Below are 13227 nucleotides of genomic sequence, written 5' to 3'. Positions count from 1 at the left end.
GTGTTTAAACATGGGTGCCAAGAATCTACCCAAAATTTTGCTTTTTATACATAAGCCCACAGACTACAAACGCCATACTAGATTCTCAAACCATTTGTTGTGAAAAGAATGAAATGAAGATAACTAGAAATTAAATTAAATGCATTTATTATACATTAGCTAACTCGCTGCTAGGATATATGAATAAGTTTATTCCGCATTAAACTCTGTCAAGATCTGTTCCGAGATTTACTTCGTACATTTGCTGACCCTATTGCTTTATAAAGAATGTATTCTACTAATTGATACAATAAAAATAACATTAATTCTATTATACAAATGTTGTTCTAACTCGAGTTTCTTTCGTTAATAGAAAGATTACTTCCATTAATCTTAATAGCAGTGGATTGGGGGAAAGCAGAATTTGAAACGTGTTACGCAAAAGCATAAGATGGCTGTCGTTGCGAGCTTGTCTATACATAATAGGCAAACGTATGCAAATAATCGTCCCTTATAGGCTAGCGCCACAGTGGAAGTGTTGCACATGCCTAATGCGAGACAGGCGTGAGCTTTAATGTGGTTAAACCTCGCAACAAAAAGCCTACATACACCTACTGTGAGCATACTTGCAGTTTCAAATATCACGAAATGTTCTCATTGAGCCAGAAATGTGCTCCGAACTAGAACATGTCAAAACTTCGTCCGACGCGTTTTCGGCGTTTTCTAATTGCACAAGTAATGTAGATAACATATGATTTAAACAAATTTCCCAATTTTGTACTGAGTAAACATTGAACAATAAAGTATAACACGTGTTATCATAGAAAAGAGCTATTAATGTAGCACAACGTTCGCTCGACAGTGTACCGGATGTGTAAACACTGTGGAAACATCGTGTGGTGCTACTTTCGTTAGAGAAGTTTTTTCGATTAGATTTTATGAAGACATATTGTGAAAGTAGCAATACAAATAAGTTGTAGTGGATTTTTACAACATGGACTAGCTCACAGTAGGTATATCTATGCATTTTGCTGCGAGAACTTGCAATTTAACACATAAACATATCATAACGTATAACACGTAACATAATTAACATAATTATGTGCTGCTCTATTATTATGGTGTTGTAGTGTCGAGGTGGCTGGTACTAGTAACAGTTCACTCACACAAGTGTTGATGGACAGGTTTTCCTGCAATCAACTCATTGTCGGTCATTACCGCTCTTATTATAACAGTAACTCGTGCCACTATCAATCTACCTACCCGAAATCATTCCAGGAGTTCTACTCAAAAATCCTTCCCACATTCCTTCCCGTAATACTTTCCGAAATACGCCCTAAATCTTTACCAAAACCTTTCCTGGAATCCTTCTCAGCGCCTCCCTGGAACCCTTCAACAGAACCTCTCATAAAAAAGTATTTGCGACTTTGTCAAAGCTATACTGTTTCCAGTTCGACCAACCATATTTTAGGTTAGTAACATGTATTAGTAGGTATATTTATATATACTGTAAGGATTCTCATATATTCTTTTTCAGTAGTTCAGAGTTATTTTCAGTGTCGCATCGGGTGATATCAACATCGCTTGTGATGGCGTGTGGCTGGTGCATGGAAGCCTGCATGATATCACATATGCCACGTGTCACCTGCCACGCCCCCGCGCCGCTGCCACTGTGCGTGCAGTGACTTCGTCTCGCTGCGAATTCCGACGCTGTCGCATGTGTTACGCTTTAGCAGACGAGTCCGGGTGTCGGCAAGAAAAAAGTGGATCGTGGATGCCATTTCATCTTCGATGCGCTATCGTGCGCTTCCTGTCGAACTATAACGTTGCGTACGCGAACATGTGCGCGTGCGTGCGTTGAGGAGACGTGGACGCGGGTGCGTCGCATGCTGATATTATCTCATAAAGAAAGATTGCGATTAGCAGCGAGTTGCCAAGCAATATATGAAATCTAATTAATGATCATCATCGCAATTTAGTTAAAATTCGTGAAATTAGCAGCAGGTCACATGTAGTCCGGGTTTTGTTATAAGTAGCCACACGCCCAATAAATAGTAGTCTAAACTAGCTTTAATTTACATAATCTTTTATTTCATCGACATTTCTCCATCCACCATCCATCCATCCATCCATCCATCCATCCATCCATCCATCCATCCATCCATCCATCCATCCATCCATTACAGCCATCCTGCTCACACCTTTGTGCGTATAGACGACCCGCCTACCCACACATACTCACGTATATACACATATACGCCATGCAGCGCTCTGATACACACACCCAACCACATGCCCGAGCACACATATCTACGCATCCCGGCACACACGCATGCACGCACGCACACACGTACACCCTCAGTTCGCAAACGTACGTGAAAATGCACAAGCACACTCATGCGCCTATATGCGCTAACCTATGCGTAGGCACGCTGTTGCGCCCGGTGCCCACACCCGCGTTGTATAGGAGGATATGAGCGCGCGCCCATGCACGCACCTACACGCGAGCGCGCGCACGTGCGCGTGCAGCACTAGCGATTGCCAACATCATCGCTGCCACACGTCAGCTAACGCGTTGCGCCTTGCGTCTGCTTAATTTCACCGCAGATGTCGCTGCGGCGGAATACGGTAGTAGCAACCACGGCGCCCGCCACGTGCTGCGCGTATCACGAAGCATTACGTTCATTTATTACTGGTTTGAAGCGATCGCCAGATGCCGACGCTACGCTCCAAGTGTCGCACGGGCCAGCCATGTTGCTCGTGAACGCTCGGGCCGTGCTGCATCGCTGTAGTGAAGCTTTCCTCTGGCTGTCCCTGCTCGTCCTGCTGCACTACACCGCCTGCGACGGCAACCCGGACTCGAAGCGTTTGTATGACGACCTGCTAAGTAAATACAACCGACTGATACGACCCGTGACGAACAGGACCGACAAGGTCACGGCGAAGCTCGGCCTGCGACTATCCCAGCTTATACACGTGGTGAGTACGCGCGTTCGTACGCACGTGTACTGGCAAAATAAACTCTATATTATTATAGTCACCGACTATATCATCAGCTTCTTGAGATCCGTAATACGTTCCGTAAGTTCGTAATTTACCACTTGATGCTGATGACTTCGCCCAGTGACCTGCATGTGGACTATAATTATGTATACTATATAATGTTTACTGTACAGTGCTTAGTCCATGCTTACCTCTTTGTATTTGCTCGCTCTCATGGAGTCGAGTTATATATATATACATATATTAACTACAGATACGTAGCTTTAATGCCAAATACTAGGTAAGGAAGTATTAATATTATTTATAACAACAAAAACTTAAGAATTATATACTATAAATCACCGCACCGTGTGTAATATATTTAAATGTAGGATATTGTCTATGATCCGTATCATCAGGAGCGTATAAAGAAGCGTATATATAGCGTATAAGAAGAGTATAAAGCGTACCTTCTTTATACGCTCTTTGTATCATATAGTGAAAAACTGCAAATGTAATCTCATATGAATATATCATGAGCTAATAATACCTATTTATTATACCTATTTATTAGGTATTATATAGCTCTTGAATATATGTAGGTGAGCCTTTGCTAATATGTTACAATGTGTAGAAAAAAAGCAATGCAATAATTAATTAGGGCAGTATAATGACATTTTCCCAGCACAACCGAACAAGTATTCCTCTCATTATATTTCGAATTAATATATATATTATATATATACAGAGCTGTTACATTACAATATTACAATATATCTTACCTTTTATAACAAACCACTGAACACCTTTCATAGTATTTTGTATGTATTATAGGAAGGGGATAGTGTGAACAAATGTTTGTTTACATCAGTGACATGTAAAACAGTCTCATAGTGGCAACACCTCGCAAGATTTCATCGCCAGCATCTGAGCTGTGATTGTCCCCACCAAACACGGTTATCTCGCTGCTCGCGTTAACTCATAAACGTATATCGCATGAATGAAGTAGCCGAAACGTTTACTTTATAAATACGCACGCACGCACGCACGCACGCACGCACGCACACACGCGCGCGCGCACGCACACTGGCACGCAAGCACACACATAACCGCACACGCACACGCAAACACACGCACGTAGGCACGCACACACGCACGCACGTAATGAATGATTTGCTTCATCGCCACAACTTCACTCCCTCGTCCCGTTCATAGTTTTGCAAATATTTGGGCACTGTAAACACAAACGCCCCGACTAAAAAAGCGGCCCACGCGTTTTACGTTAAGGTCGTCTAACGTCAATACTGCTGCCGTAGACACGCTCGCTACGATATGAGCAGCAGCGAGTGCCGCTTGCCACATGCCGCAGACGCTGTCACGTTGACCGCTTCGGTGTCAGCAGAGGTCGCTGTTACCGTGCACGCGGGACAGACAGACAGACAGACACGCATCTCTTATCGCCGCAGGGCAGCAGCGTTCTGGTTAATGTTATCGTAAGAGTGTTGTTGCTACGTGGCGATAGAGGCTAGCGGAGAAGGTCGAAGCAGTCAGCGCATGCGCACAGCGGAACGAATATCGCTTATGATTGCGAGCTTCGCAAGTGTGTACGTGTGTGTGTGTGTGCATGTGTGTCTGTGAGTGCGCGTGCGTGTGTGTGCGTGTGAGTGGGTGCGCGCGTGCGCGTTCGTGCACGCGTGGGTGTGTACGCATATGTATACATCTCCAGCAGCTGTCAAACATTCCCAGAAGCCCTGCCTAACTGTTTGTAGTTGTTAGCGCGAAACATTGACGAGAGGGAAAAAAATTACGCATTCCAATCGTGTAATAATGAGACCCGAATATATATACACACGCACTCACACAGACCACCGCATATCGTAGGAGAAAGCAATGAACAAGATAGGGAATGAGAAAGATGAGAGAGAAAACGAAGAAGAAAGAGAAAGAGAGTGAGAGAGAAAGAGCGAGAGAGAGAGGCAGCTAGAGCGAAAGAGAGCGGGAGAAAGAGAAAAAGAGAAATAAATAGAAAGAGAGAGCGGGAGAAAGCGAGAAAGAAAGAAAGAGAAAGCGAGAAGAGGCGATGGAGATTGGTTTTCTGTGTGGGCTCCATAAAATTAATACTCTAATTGTTTCATTGATAGACTTTGATCCATTCATTGACTCATATCAGGAATCGTGCGTTTAAATTCAAAACCTTTCAACTAATAGTGTTAATAATACTCTGTGTCAGCGGTGTTAAAAATTGGCGAAATGATCTCAGTAAGCTAGAAGTATGCCTAAACTTAAATTTTAACCAACTTAAATTTTGAAAAACCATACATGGACTTTGAGTTTTGCATATAACCACACCACCGCCAATGCAGAAAACAGCATATAATTATGTATTAATTACACAAGTAGCATATAGATGGCATACCTTTAACACGATTTGACAATTGTGTAATGAATAAATCCTGTATAATAAGACATAAGTTGTTGGATCATGGAATTACAATTGATTATCTAATATAACATGTCTACAAAAATCGAAACAATCTAACGAATCTAAGGTTAGCGATTCGCTCGCCAAGCTGGCAATTCGCCACTCGCTGGGTATTTTTGACTCTGCAGAAACGCACATGCGCAATGTCACAGACTAAATCCAATAGTCTATGGGCTTATGTAATATTTTCCAGATTTGTCATTTTTTTGGGTAGATTCTTGGCACTCATGTCTAAACACATCTAGAAACTTCACTGATTAAGAAAAAAATGGGTGCCAGTTTTTCCATTAATATTTAGGGCCGCCATTTTGAATTTCAAAATGGCCATCACGGAAAATCTTCTTTTTTTTTAATAATTGCCAATTAACCATAACTATTCATTCAAATGTCATACAATATTTATTCTATTTTATTTAAACTCATATAAAGGGATCAAAGATTCATTGGAAACAAAATTAGAGCACTCAATATACTCCAAAATAGCAAAAATCTAAGATGGCCACCATATTTCAGGCTTTTTCTACGTAAAATGTCATACGTTTGTACCAATGGACATTGGAAGATTTTTTTGGTGTCTAATCATATGTTTTCAGTTGGCATATGAGGATTCCAATAATAACAACGTATTTATGATTGGAACACTCTTTACCATCCTCCAAAACACTTAAGAGAAATAATGTAGAAGATGTAATTCAATATAAAATTCAATTTATAAGTTGAAAATGGATATTTTTTTTTAAAGGTACGACAATGCTACATGTATGAATCAGGAGTTACTAGTTGTCATTGCTTCAATCATCTTCTAGATCTTCGCCAATCATTGGTGGTGTAATGTTGCGTGCGTGCGTGCGTGTGTGTGTGTGTTTGTCTGTTTGTTTGTATGTGCAAGTAGGGGGATCCGGCGTGGCCTCGGTTGCTTTCACGACTGAAATAGGGAATAAGAAATTATAACCAATAATGCAGTAGTAGAACATAATAAGTTTTAAAATGAGAGAGAACATAAGTAAGCATAGTGAGAAAGACTATTGAAATGAAAACGGTAATTGTAACCTGTTAATTGAAAAAAAATCGGTATATTGCATGGTTTAACATAACAAATCAGAACGTTATGTAAAGAGACGAAACGTATAATAATCGTTACACACCTGCCGATATTACGAATTAGCACGACATTCTAACGTACTTTAACGTTATGAGAGTGTTCCAAGGAAAGAATGTTATGAGAATATCGTAAGCTGAGAGGCATTTTATGGGGTAGATGAAAATTATAACTTCTACTTCGATGAAAACAGTGGTAGGGAAATATTTTGTTATAGGAGAGTATAATTATCATAACATGAACGAGTAGTATAATGAAGACAATTCATCAGAATTTATCATGAAGACTGTGTATATGTCATAAGTTCAGAATGTGTAATGACATGACATGAGGAATGTGTAGAGTGCAAGGGTTAACATAATGAAACACATAGTATCGTAAGGATACGTAACGTAACTGAGGCTTTCATAATTATTAAGCAGGATAACGTAATAATCAGTGAAGGTGTGCAGATATATATATTGGGAATATGGCAGGGTGAAGAATATATTAGTTGGGTGGACGAAAATAAGATTATACTAATTAAGTGCGTGTTTAGGCTGGCGTATAGCCTGCAACATGCATAGATGCCACAACATAGTTCAAGCCCTATACAGTAAAATTACAAGAGCAAGCGAGTTTTTATAAGCGAACATAATTAGCATAGAATCAAATTAGCGTATAATAAAAGAAATAATATCATACAATGTTCAGTCAAGAAAAATGTGTAAACAGGATGAACATACACAACATATGGTAACTTAACGTAACATAACTAACATAGGTAAGGCTATCAATATCATGAAATAGCATGAAATTAGGTTAGCATGAAATCGTAGTGCAATAAAAAGCGTAATTGTTAAACCAGCGAATAGAAGTGCGTTTAATATATATAATGGAAAACGTAAAAATAAAAAAGCCTCGCTGTAACGTAGCTTCACTGCATTGTAGAATGCTGCATGATAGTGTGCAAAAAAAGGATATGAAGATATTTTAAGCTATAATTTTAGGACAGAACATTTTATGGAGTAGCCAGACGAAGTTTGTCCTTCTGTTTCTCTTCATGTATATAGTGCCTCGCCCGTCCGGACCATGTTGTCACTACGGCAACAAACCGCGGTGTGACCCGCTTGGCCAGCCGAAATCTCGTAGCAGATTATCGAATTCGGTTTTATCGTGTTTCTGCAAAATATCTCGTCGTCAATAAAAGTATCTTTGCAGTGTCCGTGCAACGCGTAATTGTAATTGGCTTTGTTGTTTAGGAGGAGATCAGAACGTAGGCCTACCCAGGCACCGCCTTTGTGCATATAGTAAAAAGGTAGAGTAGCATTTTTCTGTTGAAAGCGTTCCACGTATCTGCGTGTTGCCGTATTGGCAACGCCCTACATTACGGAATTTTACGATATATCTTGTCTTCTCAACATTTATTTTTTAGGACGAAAAACATCAGGTAATGACCACGAACGTATGGTTACGACAGGTCAGTTATTTTCGTTATAAAATATTTAGTTTTCGCGCGTGCGTTAAAAAGAATGTTGTTCTAACAGCTATTCACGAGTGATAAAATTACATCTACAAGCATTGAGCTTACTCGTTCTCTCGTTAAAACATTTCAACAGAATGTTTGTGTTCATGATCCGCTCATATACAAAACGAAATTAAGATCAAAATAAGCAGAGGGAGCGTTTTTATGACTGCATGTCTGTGAGCGCATATTTATACGTGGATGTCCCCTGTGACGCAACGCTAAATACGTTACTGCGTATCATTTTATGAAATACAATTATATTGGCTAAGAAAAAACTCATATTCGTAACTATATACATATTCACACGTTGACTGTAGATAGCACTTGAGAACACAAAAACTTGTTTTTACGCCGTTTTAACCATGGATGTCTCACTTCGCACAAACCACCCACGTAATCGACATTCTATTAATTATTGTTATAATATTACAGGAATGGTACGACTACAGGTTGTCATGGCACACGCACGAATATGGAGGTGTGGACAACCTCTATGTGCCTTCAGGCGATATATGGCTGCCTGACATCGTACTATTCAACAAGTAGGACACATGTATAACCTTATGCAAAAAGAATGACTGCCTTGTTTATTTTTTAAGCTAGGTTTTTGCTCGCTCTGTTATTTACCAGAAATGTTTTTTTCCGTGAACCCGCGAGTTCTATGCTCCCTACATAAGCATAGTTTCGTGTTTATGCGATTCAGCATATAAGTATAGCTTAGTGTTTGTACGATTTACTATGTAACCATAGTTGCTCATTTACCCGATGCATAATATAAGCACAGTTTGGCGTTTATACGAATCAGTATGTAAGTGTGGATTCGTGTTTGCGCAGCGCTGACGGTCGCTACCAGGTAACGGTGATGACAAAAGCTACTCTTCATCCAGACGGTCTCGTCATTTGGGAGCCGCCCTCCGTCTTCAAATCCTCGTGCACGCTGGACGTACGCTACTTCCCGTTCGACCACCAGTCGTGTCGCATGCGGTTTGGCTCGTGGACCTACAACGGACTCAAGGTGGACGTTGTCCACTACGAGGCCGAGAACACCTCCGTGAAGGAGATCGGTGTTGACCTCAGCGAGTTCTATCCGAACACGGAGTGGGACGTGCTCGGCGTGCCGGCGACGCGCAACGAGCGCCGCTGCCGGCTCACCACCTGCCCGGACATCACCTACGAGATTCAGATGCGACGCAAGACGCTCTACCACACCGTCAACCTGATCATTCCGTGCGTGTCGATATCGGGTCTCACCGTCCTCGTATTCTACCTACCGTCGGACTGCGGCGAGAAGATCACGCTCTGCATCTCGATCCTCGTCACCGTGCTCTTCATGTTCGTCTCCGACATCATACCGCCGACGTCGCTCGTCATGCCGCTCATCGGCAAGTACCTGCTCTTCGTGCTCATCCTCGTCTCACTGTCCGTGCTCATGACCGTGTACGTGCTGAACGTGCACTACCGCACGCCAGCGACGCACGTCATGTCGCCGCGCGTGCGCCGCATCTTCTTGCACGTGCTGCCGCGGATGCTGCTCATGCGGCGGCCGCAGTTCGTCAAGGACAAGACGCCTGCCGTCGCTAGCAGCCCGTGCAGCTCGCTGCACGAGACGCGCGTCGACGCGGCGCAACGACATCACGTGTTCTGCGTCTACAGCGACGGCGACAGCGACGACAACGGAAGTTATAGCGGATACGCGGCCACGTCGCACGAACTTAAACGCGCGATGGCCGAGGTGCAGTACATAGCCGAACAGCTGCATCGAGCCGACGAGGACAACGGGGTGAGTGTAATACGCATGTACGCAAGCACACAGCAAGTTGGCATGCACGCGAACACATGTACGCAAGCACACGGCAAGGTGCAAAACAGAAATTGGTGGTGGGGAGGGGAGAAGGGGTTGCAAAATGAAATCTCGATAGTGGGGGGGGGGCGCTAGTGCTGCCACCAATTTCCGTTTTGCAACTTGCTGTGTGCTTGCGTACTTGTGTTTGCGTACATGCGTACATGCGTGCTTGCGTGCTTGTGTTTTGTTCATATGGGCCACCGTACACGCGCACGCACGCACGCACACACGCACGCACGCACAAACGAAGGAACGCACGCACACAGCACACACGCATGAACGAACGATGGAACGCACGCACACACACATATACACATACGCATACGCATGCACACACACATACACAAAAGCAATTGCCCGAACACACATATGCACGCAGTCCCGTATGCACATGCATACGCACAAACGAACGCTCACACACGCATACACGCGTACGAGCACGTTCACGTACACACACGCCCACTCGTACGCCCAAAAGAGCGCACACATACATAAACGACCACTCGCGCGCGCACATGCGCGCACACATACACGCCCCCATGTACGCACGCACGTTTGCTGCGTACATCGCCGGCATACCATTCTGGGATAGTAATTATAGGGGGCAGCACCGGCTTAGCCTCAATTACATGTTCGGTGTACATTCAGTCTCAGCGTTCTCGACTATAATATCTACGCTACTGTGTAGTTGCGCAATATTTACATTAGAGACTAGCTGTTCAATATGTTCACTATATTGTGACTACTTGTGTAAGATGTTCACTGGTGATTAGTTGCGCAACATGTTCATATTATCATTATATGGTAACTATTTATGCAGTATTATGTTCACAATATATTGACTATTTAAGCAATATGTTAACTGGCGACTTGTAAGGACTAGGACAGTAGACAACTGCACATGTTTTATCTTCACTACACATTTGTGTGCAGCACAATGCACCAGGATCCACGGACATGCTCGTATAGTTAGAATGATAGGTTCCATATATATATATATATATATATATATAGTGTGTGTGGGCGTGTGTGCGTGCGTGCGTGCGTGCGTGCGTGGGTGCGTGTGTGTATGTGTATGTTATATATCACACATCTTATAGAGCAGAGAGTGCGCACTATACATTCATTTGCATCAATCAACACCCCGCTAGCTGTTAGTTTCAGGCAACTTGTACGTCCAGCCCAACGGTGGCCCACAGCGAATGGACTGAGTGCAATATCTGCACGCTCATCCTATCGATAAATCCCCGCTAGGTGGCGATGATAGCGAGTGCGTTGCTAATGCAAATAATGTAAGATAAAGCTATAAGTATAAAGTCGCATATACTAGAAAAAATGATTAAATACGAATTACGTTACGCCTTTTTGTACATAGTCGCGTTTGATTGTTTGCGAAATACGCATGTACAACGAACCTATATCAAACATTTACCTCCCGAAATCCGCAAGATATCGATAGGTAATCACTATAAATGCTTAGTTGCATGCCTTGGTTAAATGTAAGTAGAGAGAACCGCGAATGGACGAAGAACTTATTATATAGCAGTTATGACAACGATAGCTGTGTTGTTTGATCATTGATGTGGTGTCCTGGCATCCATGCATGGTCTTTTAGCCAATTTGCAAATTAGCAGAAGATACTAAAGCAGGACAGCTGTAAAAGTTACTTGTTCGATTTACCCTATACGATTTTCTGTAGTTCTGCCGGATATTCTGCTCGATTAGGTGAAAGAGGCGGTAAATCAGTTTGGCGGCCTTTTATTCTCAGCAGAGAAGCGAACCGAAAGAACTAGAATTCGTGATCAACATGACTGACCATACGCTGAATCATAAATATAGTTGATATATATATATGTGGTCGCGATATAGTGTCGCATAATGCTCCTCTATTTGACATAAGCGATGTTAATACACTTATTTCTTTCATTTGAATTACTTTAATACATGAAGCCAGAAACACCGATTCTAGCAGTCACCGACGTTTCTTACACGAGCTTATTTCTACTGAGGTCTGAGTCGCTCTAATCGCCATTACTACGGTGTACTGAGTCTGACAACTTACGTGTTCCTTCGTGTATTTGTTGCAGATAGTAGAGGACTGGAAATACGTTGCCATGGTGCTAGATAGACTGTTCCTGTGGATTTTCACCATTGCTTGTCTGACGGGAACTTGCGGCATCATCTTCCAGGCACCGTCGCTGTACGACACGACGATGCCAATTGATCAGCAACTATCACAGTTTCTACATGTCCTGTACAAATCATAACCCCGATGATAGCTCATATATCGTCCGTCATTGCGTAATTCGTGTGTATATTTGCTTTGCATTCGTGATTGGGCCAGAGTCTGCAGGAACTAAGGTGAGATGAAGAGCAAGTGTAAAGATCGAGATCAGGGGAGAATTATGGTCGTGTCAACTTCTGTATTGACGACGGCTCTTTGTGGTGGTGGGGGTGATGATAATGACGATGACCATGATCTTAATGATAATGAGAGTCGTTTTCATTCAAGTATATACCTACGTCTACCACGGTTGTTTATATTCATTAGTAGTCATATATGTTTAGCGAACGAAACGCATGCATGATAGCGATATATATATATATATATATATATATATATATATATATATATAGTTTTCCGATGATGAAGTATTCTCCCGATGCTTAAGCGTTTAGGACTGGTAAACTTCCGAGCGCTCACGCTTGATGACTAAAATATGGATTATGGCAGAATTATTGCGTTTTACTTGATACAAGCGCTCATAGAAAGCACATTCTAGCATGTTTAAGCATAATAAAACGGAATACATTAAATAATTATCGGATACATGTTATACTCACTCAGGCTTGCATAAGTCAGTTTGCCATACGATGTAATTATATATATATATACACTGTATAATATGCAGATAACATTCGTAGTTGCAACCGACAAACAGTTGCTATTCTCTGACCCTCTACCAGTATTTGATAAAATAGAGTGTTTGATAAAAAAAAACTGCGTTATTTGATAAAAAAAACTTCCTGCGTATTTGATAAAAAAAAGAAGTATGTATAGACATCGGTTAATATCGATTAGAATTTAACGTAGTATGTATGCATGACACGGCGTATGAATATATTCATGCTACGATATTAAAGAATTATTAATATACGATACTTCAATATACTGTCGTTTTGTTAAGTAGAACGTTATCGTTATCATCAACCCGATCGTTATTTACTAGTACTATATACGTAAATATAAAGATACATTGAGTACCCACGCTTATGAATCTCCCAGAACAAAATATCTACATATCTATATTTATTTTCTCCCTACAATACTGTAC

General features: G+C 41.9%; 1 protein-coding gene across 1 annotated transcript; it reads left to right on the top strand.

Annotated features, from left to right (window-relative positions):
* The first annotated feature begins 2715 nt into the window (after window positions 1-2715).
* Window positions 2716-13016, top strand: LOC106805578 (acetylcholine receptor subunit alpha-like 1). Its single transcript, XM_014807231.1, has 5 exons — window positions 2716-2958; window positions 7957-8001; window positions 8482-8591; window positions 8884-9829; window positions 11980-13016. The coding sequence occupies exons 1-5, from the start codon at window positions 2731-2733 to the stop codon at window positions 12157-12159; spliced, it is 1509 nt and encodes a 502-aa protein (XP_014662717.1). The 5' UTR covers window positions 2716-2730; the 3' UTR covers window positions 12160-13016.
* Window positions 13017-13227: the final 211 nt, after the last annotated feature.

Source organism: Priapulus caudatus, unplaced genomic scaffold (genome assembly GCF_000485595.1).
Source record: "Priapulus caudatus unplaced genomic scaffold, Priapulus_caudatus-5.0.1 Scaffold119, whole genome shotgun sequence".
Classification (NCBI taxonomy): Eukaryota; Metazoa; Priapulida; class Priapulimorpha; order Priapulimorphida; family Priapulidae; genus Priapulus; species Priapulus caudatus.
The sequence above is the reverse complement of the archived record's forward strand: the minus strand, read 5'-3'. Positions and strand labels throughout refer to the sequence as shown.

Excerpts from the sequence above, each read along its gene's own strand:
- LOC106805578 (XM_014807231.1), top strand. The coding sequence starts at position 2,731 with ATGTTGCTCGTGAACGCTCGGGCCGTGCTGCATCGCTGTAGTGAAGCT. Across the intron at positions 8,002-8,481 it reads CGAACGTATGGTTACGACAG|GAATGGTACGACTACAGGTT; the intron begins GTCAGTTATTTT and ends ATAATATTACAG. Across the intron at positions 9,830-11,979 it reads GAGCCGACGAGGACAACGGG|ATAGTAGAGGACTGGAAATA; the intron begins GTGAGTGTAATA and ends TATTTGTTGCAG.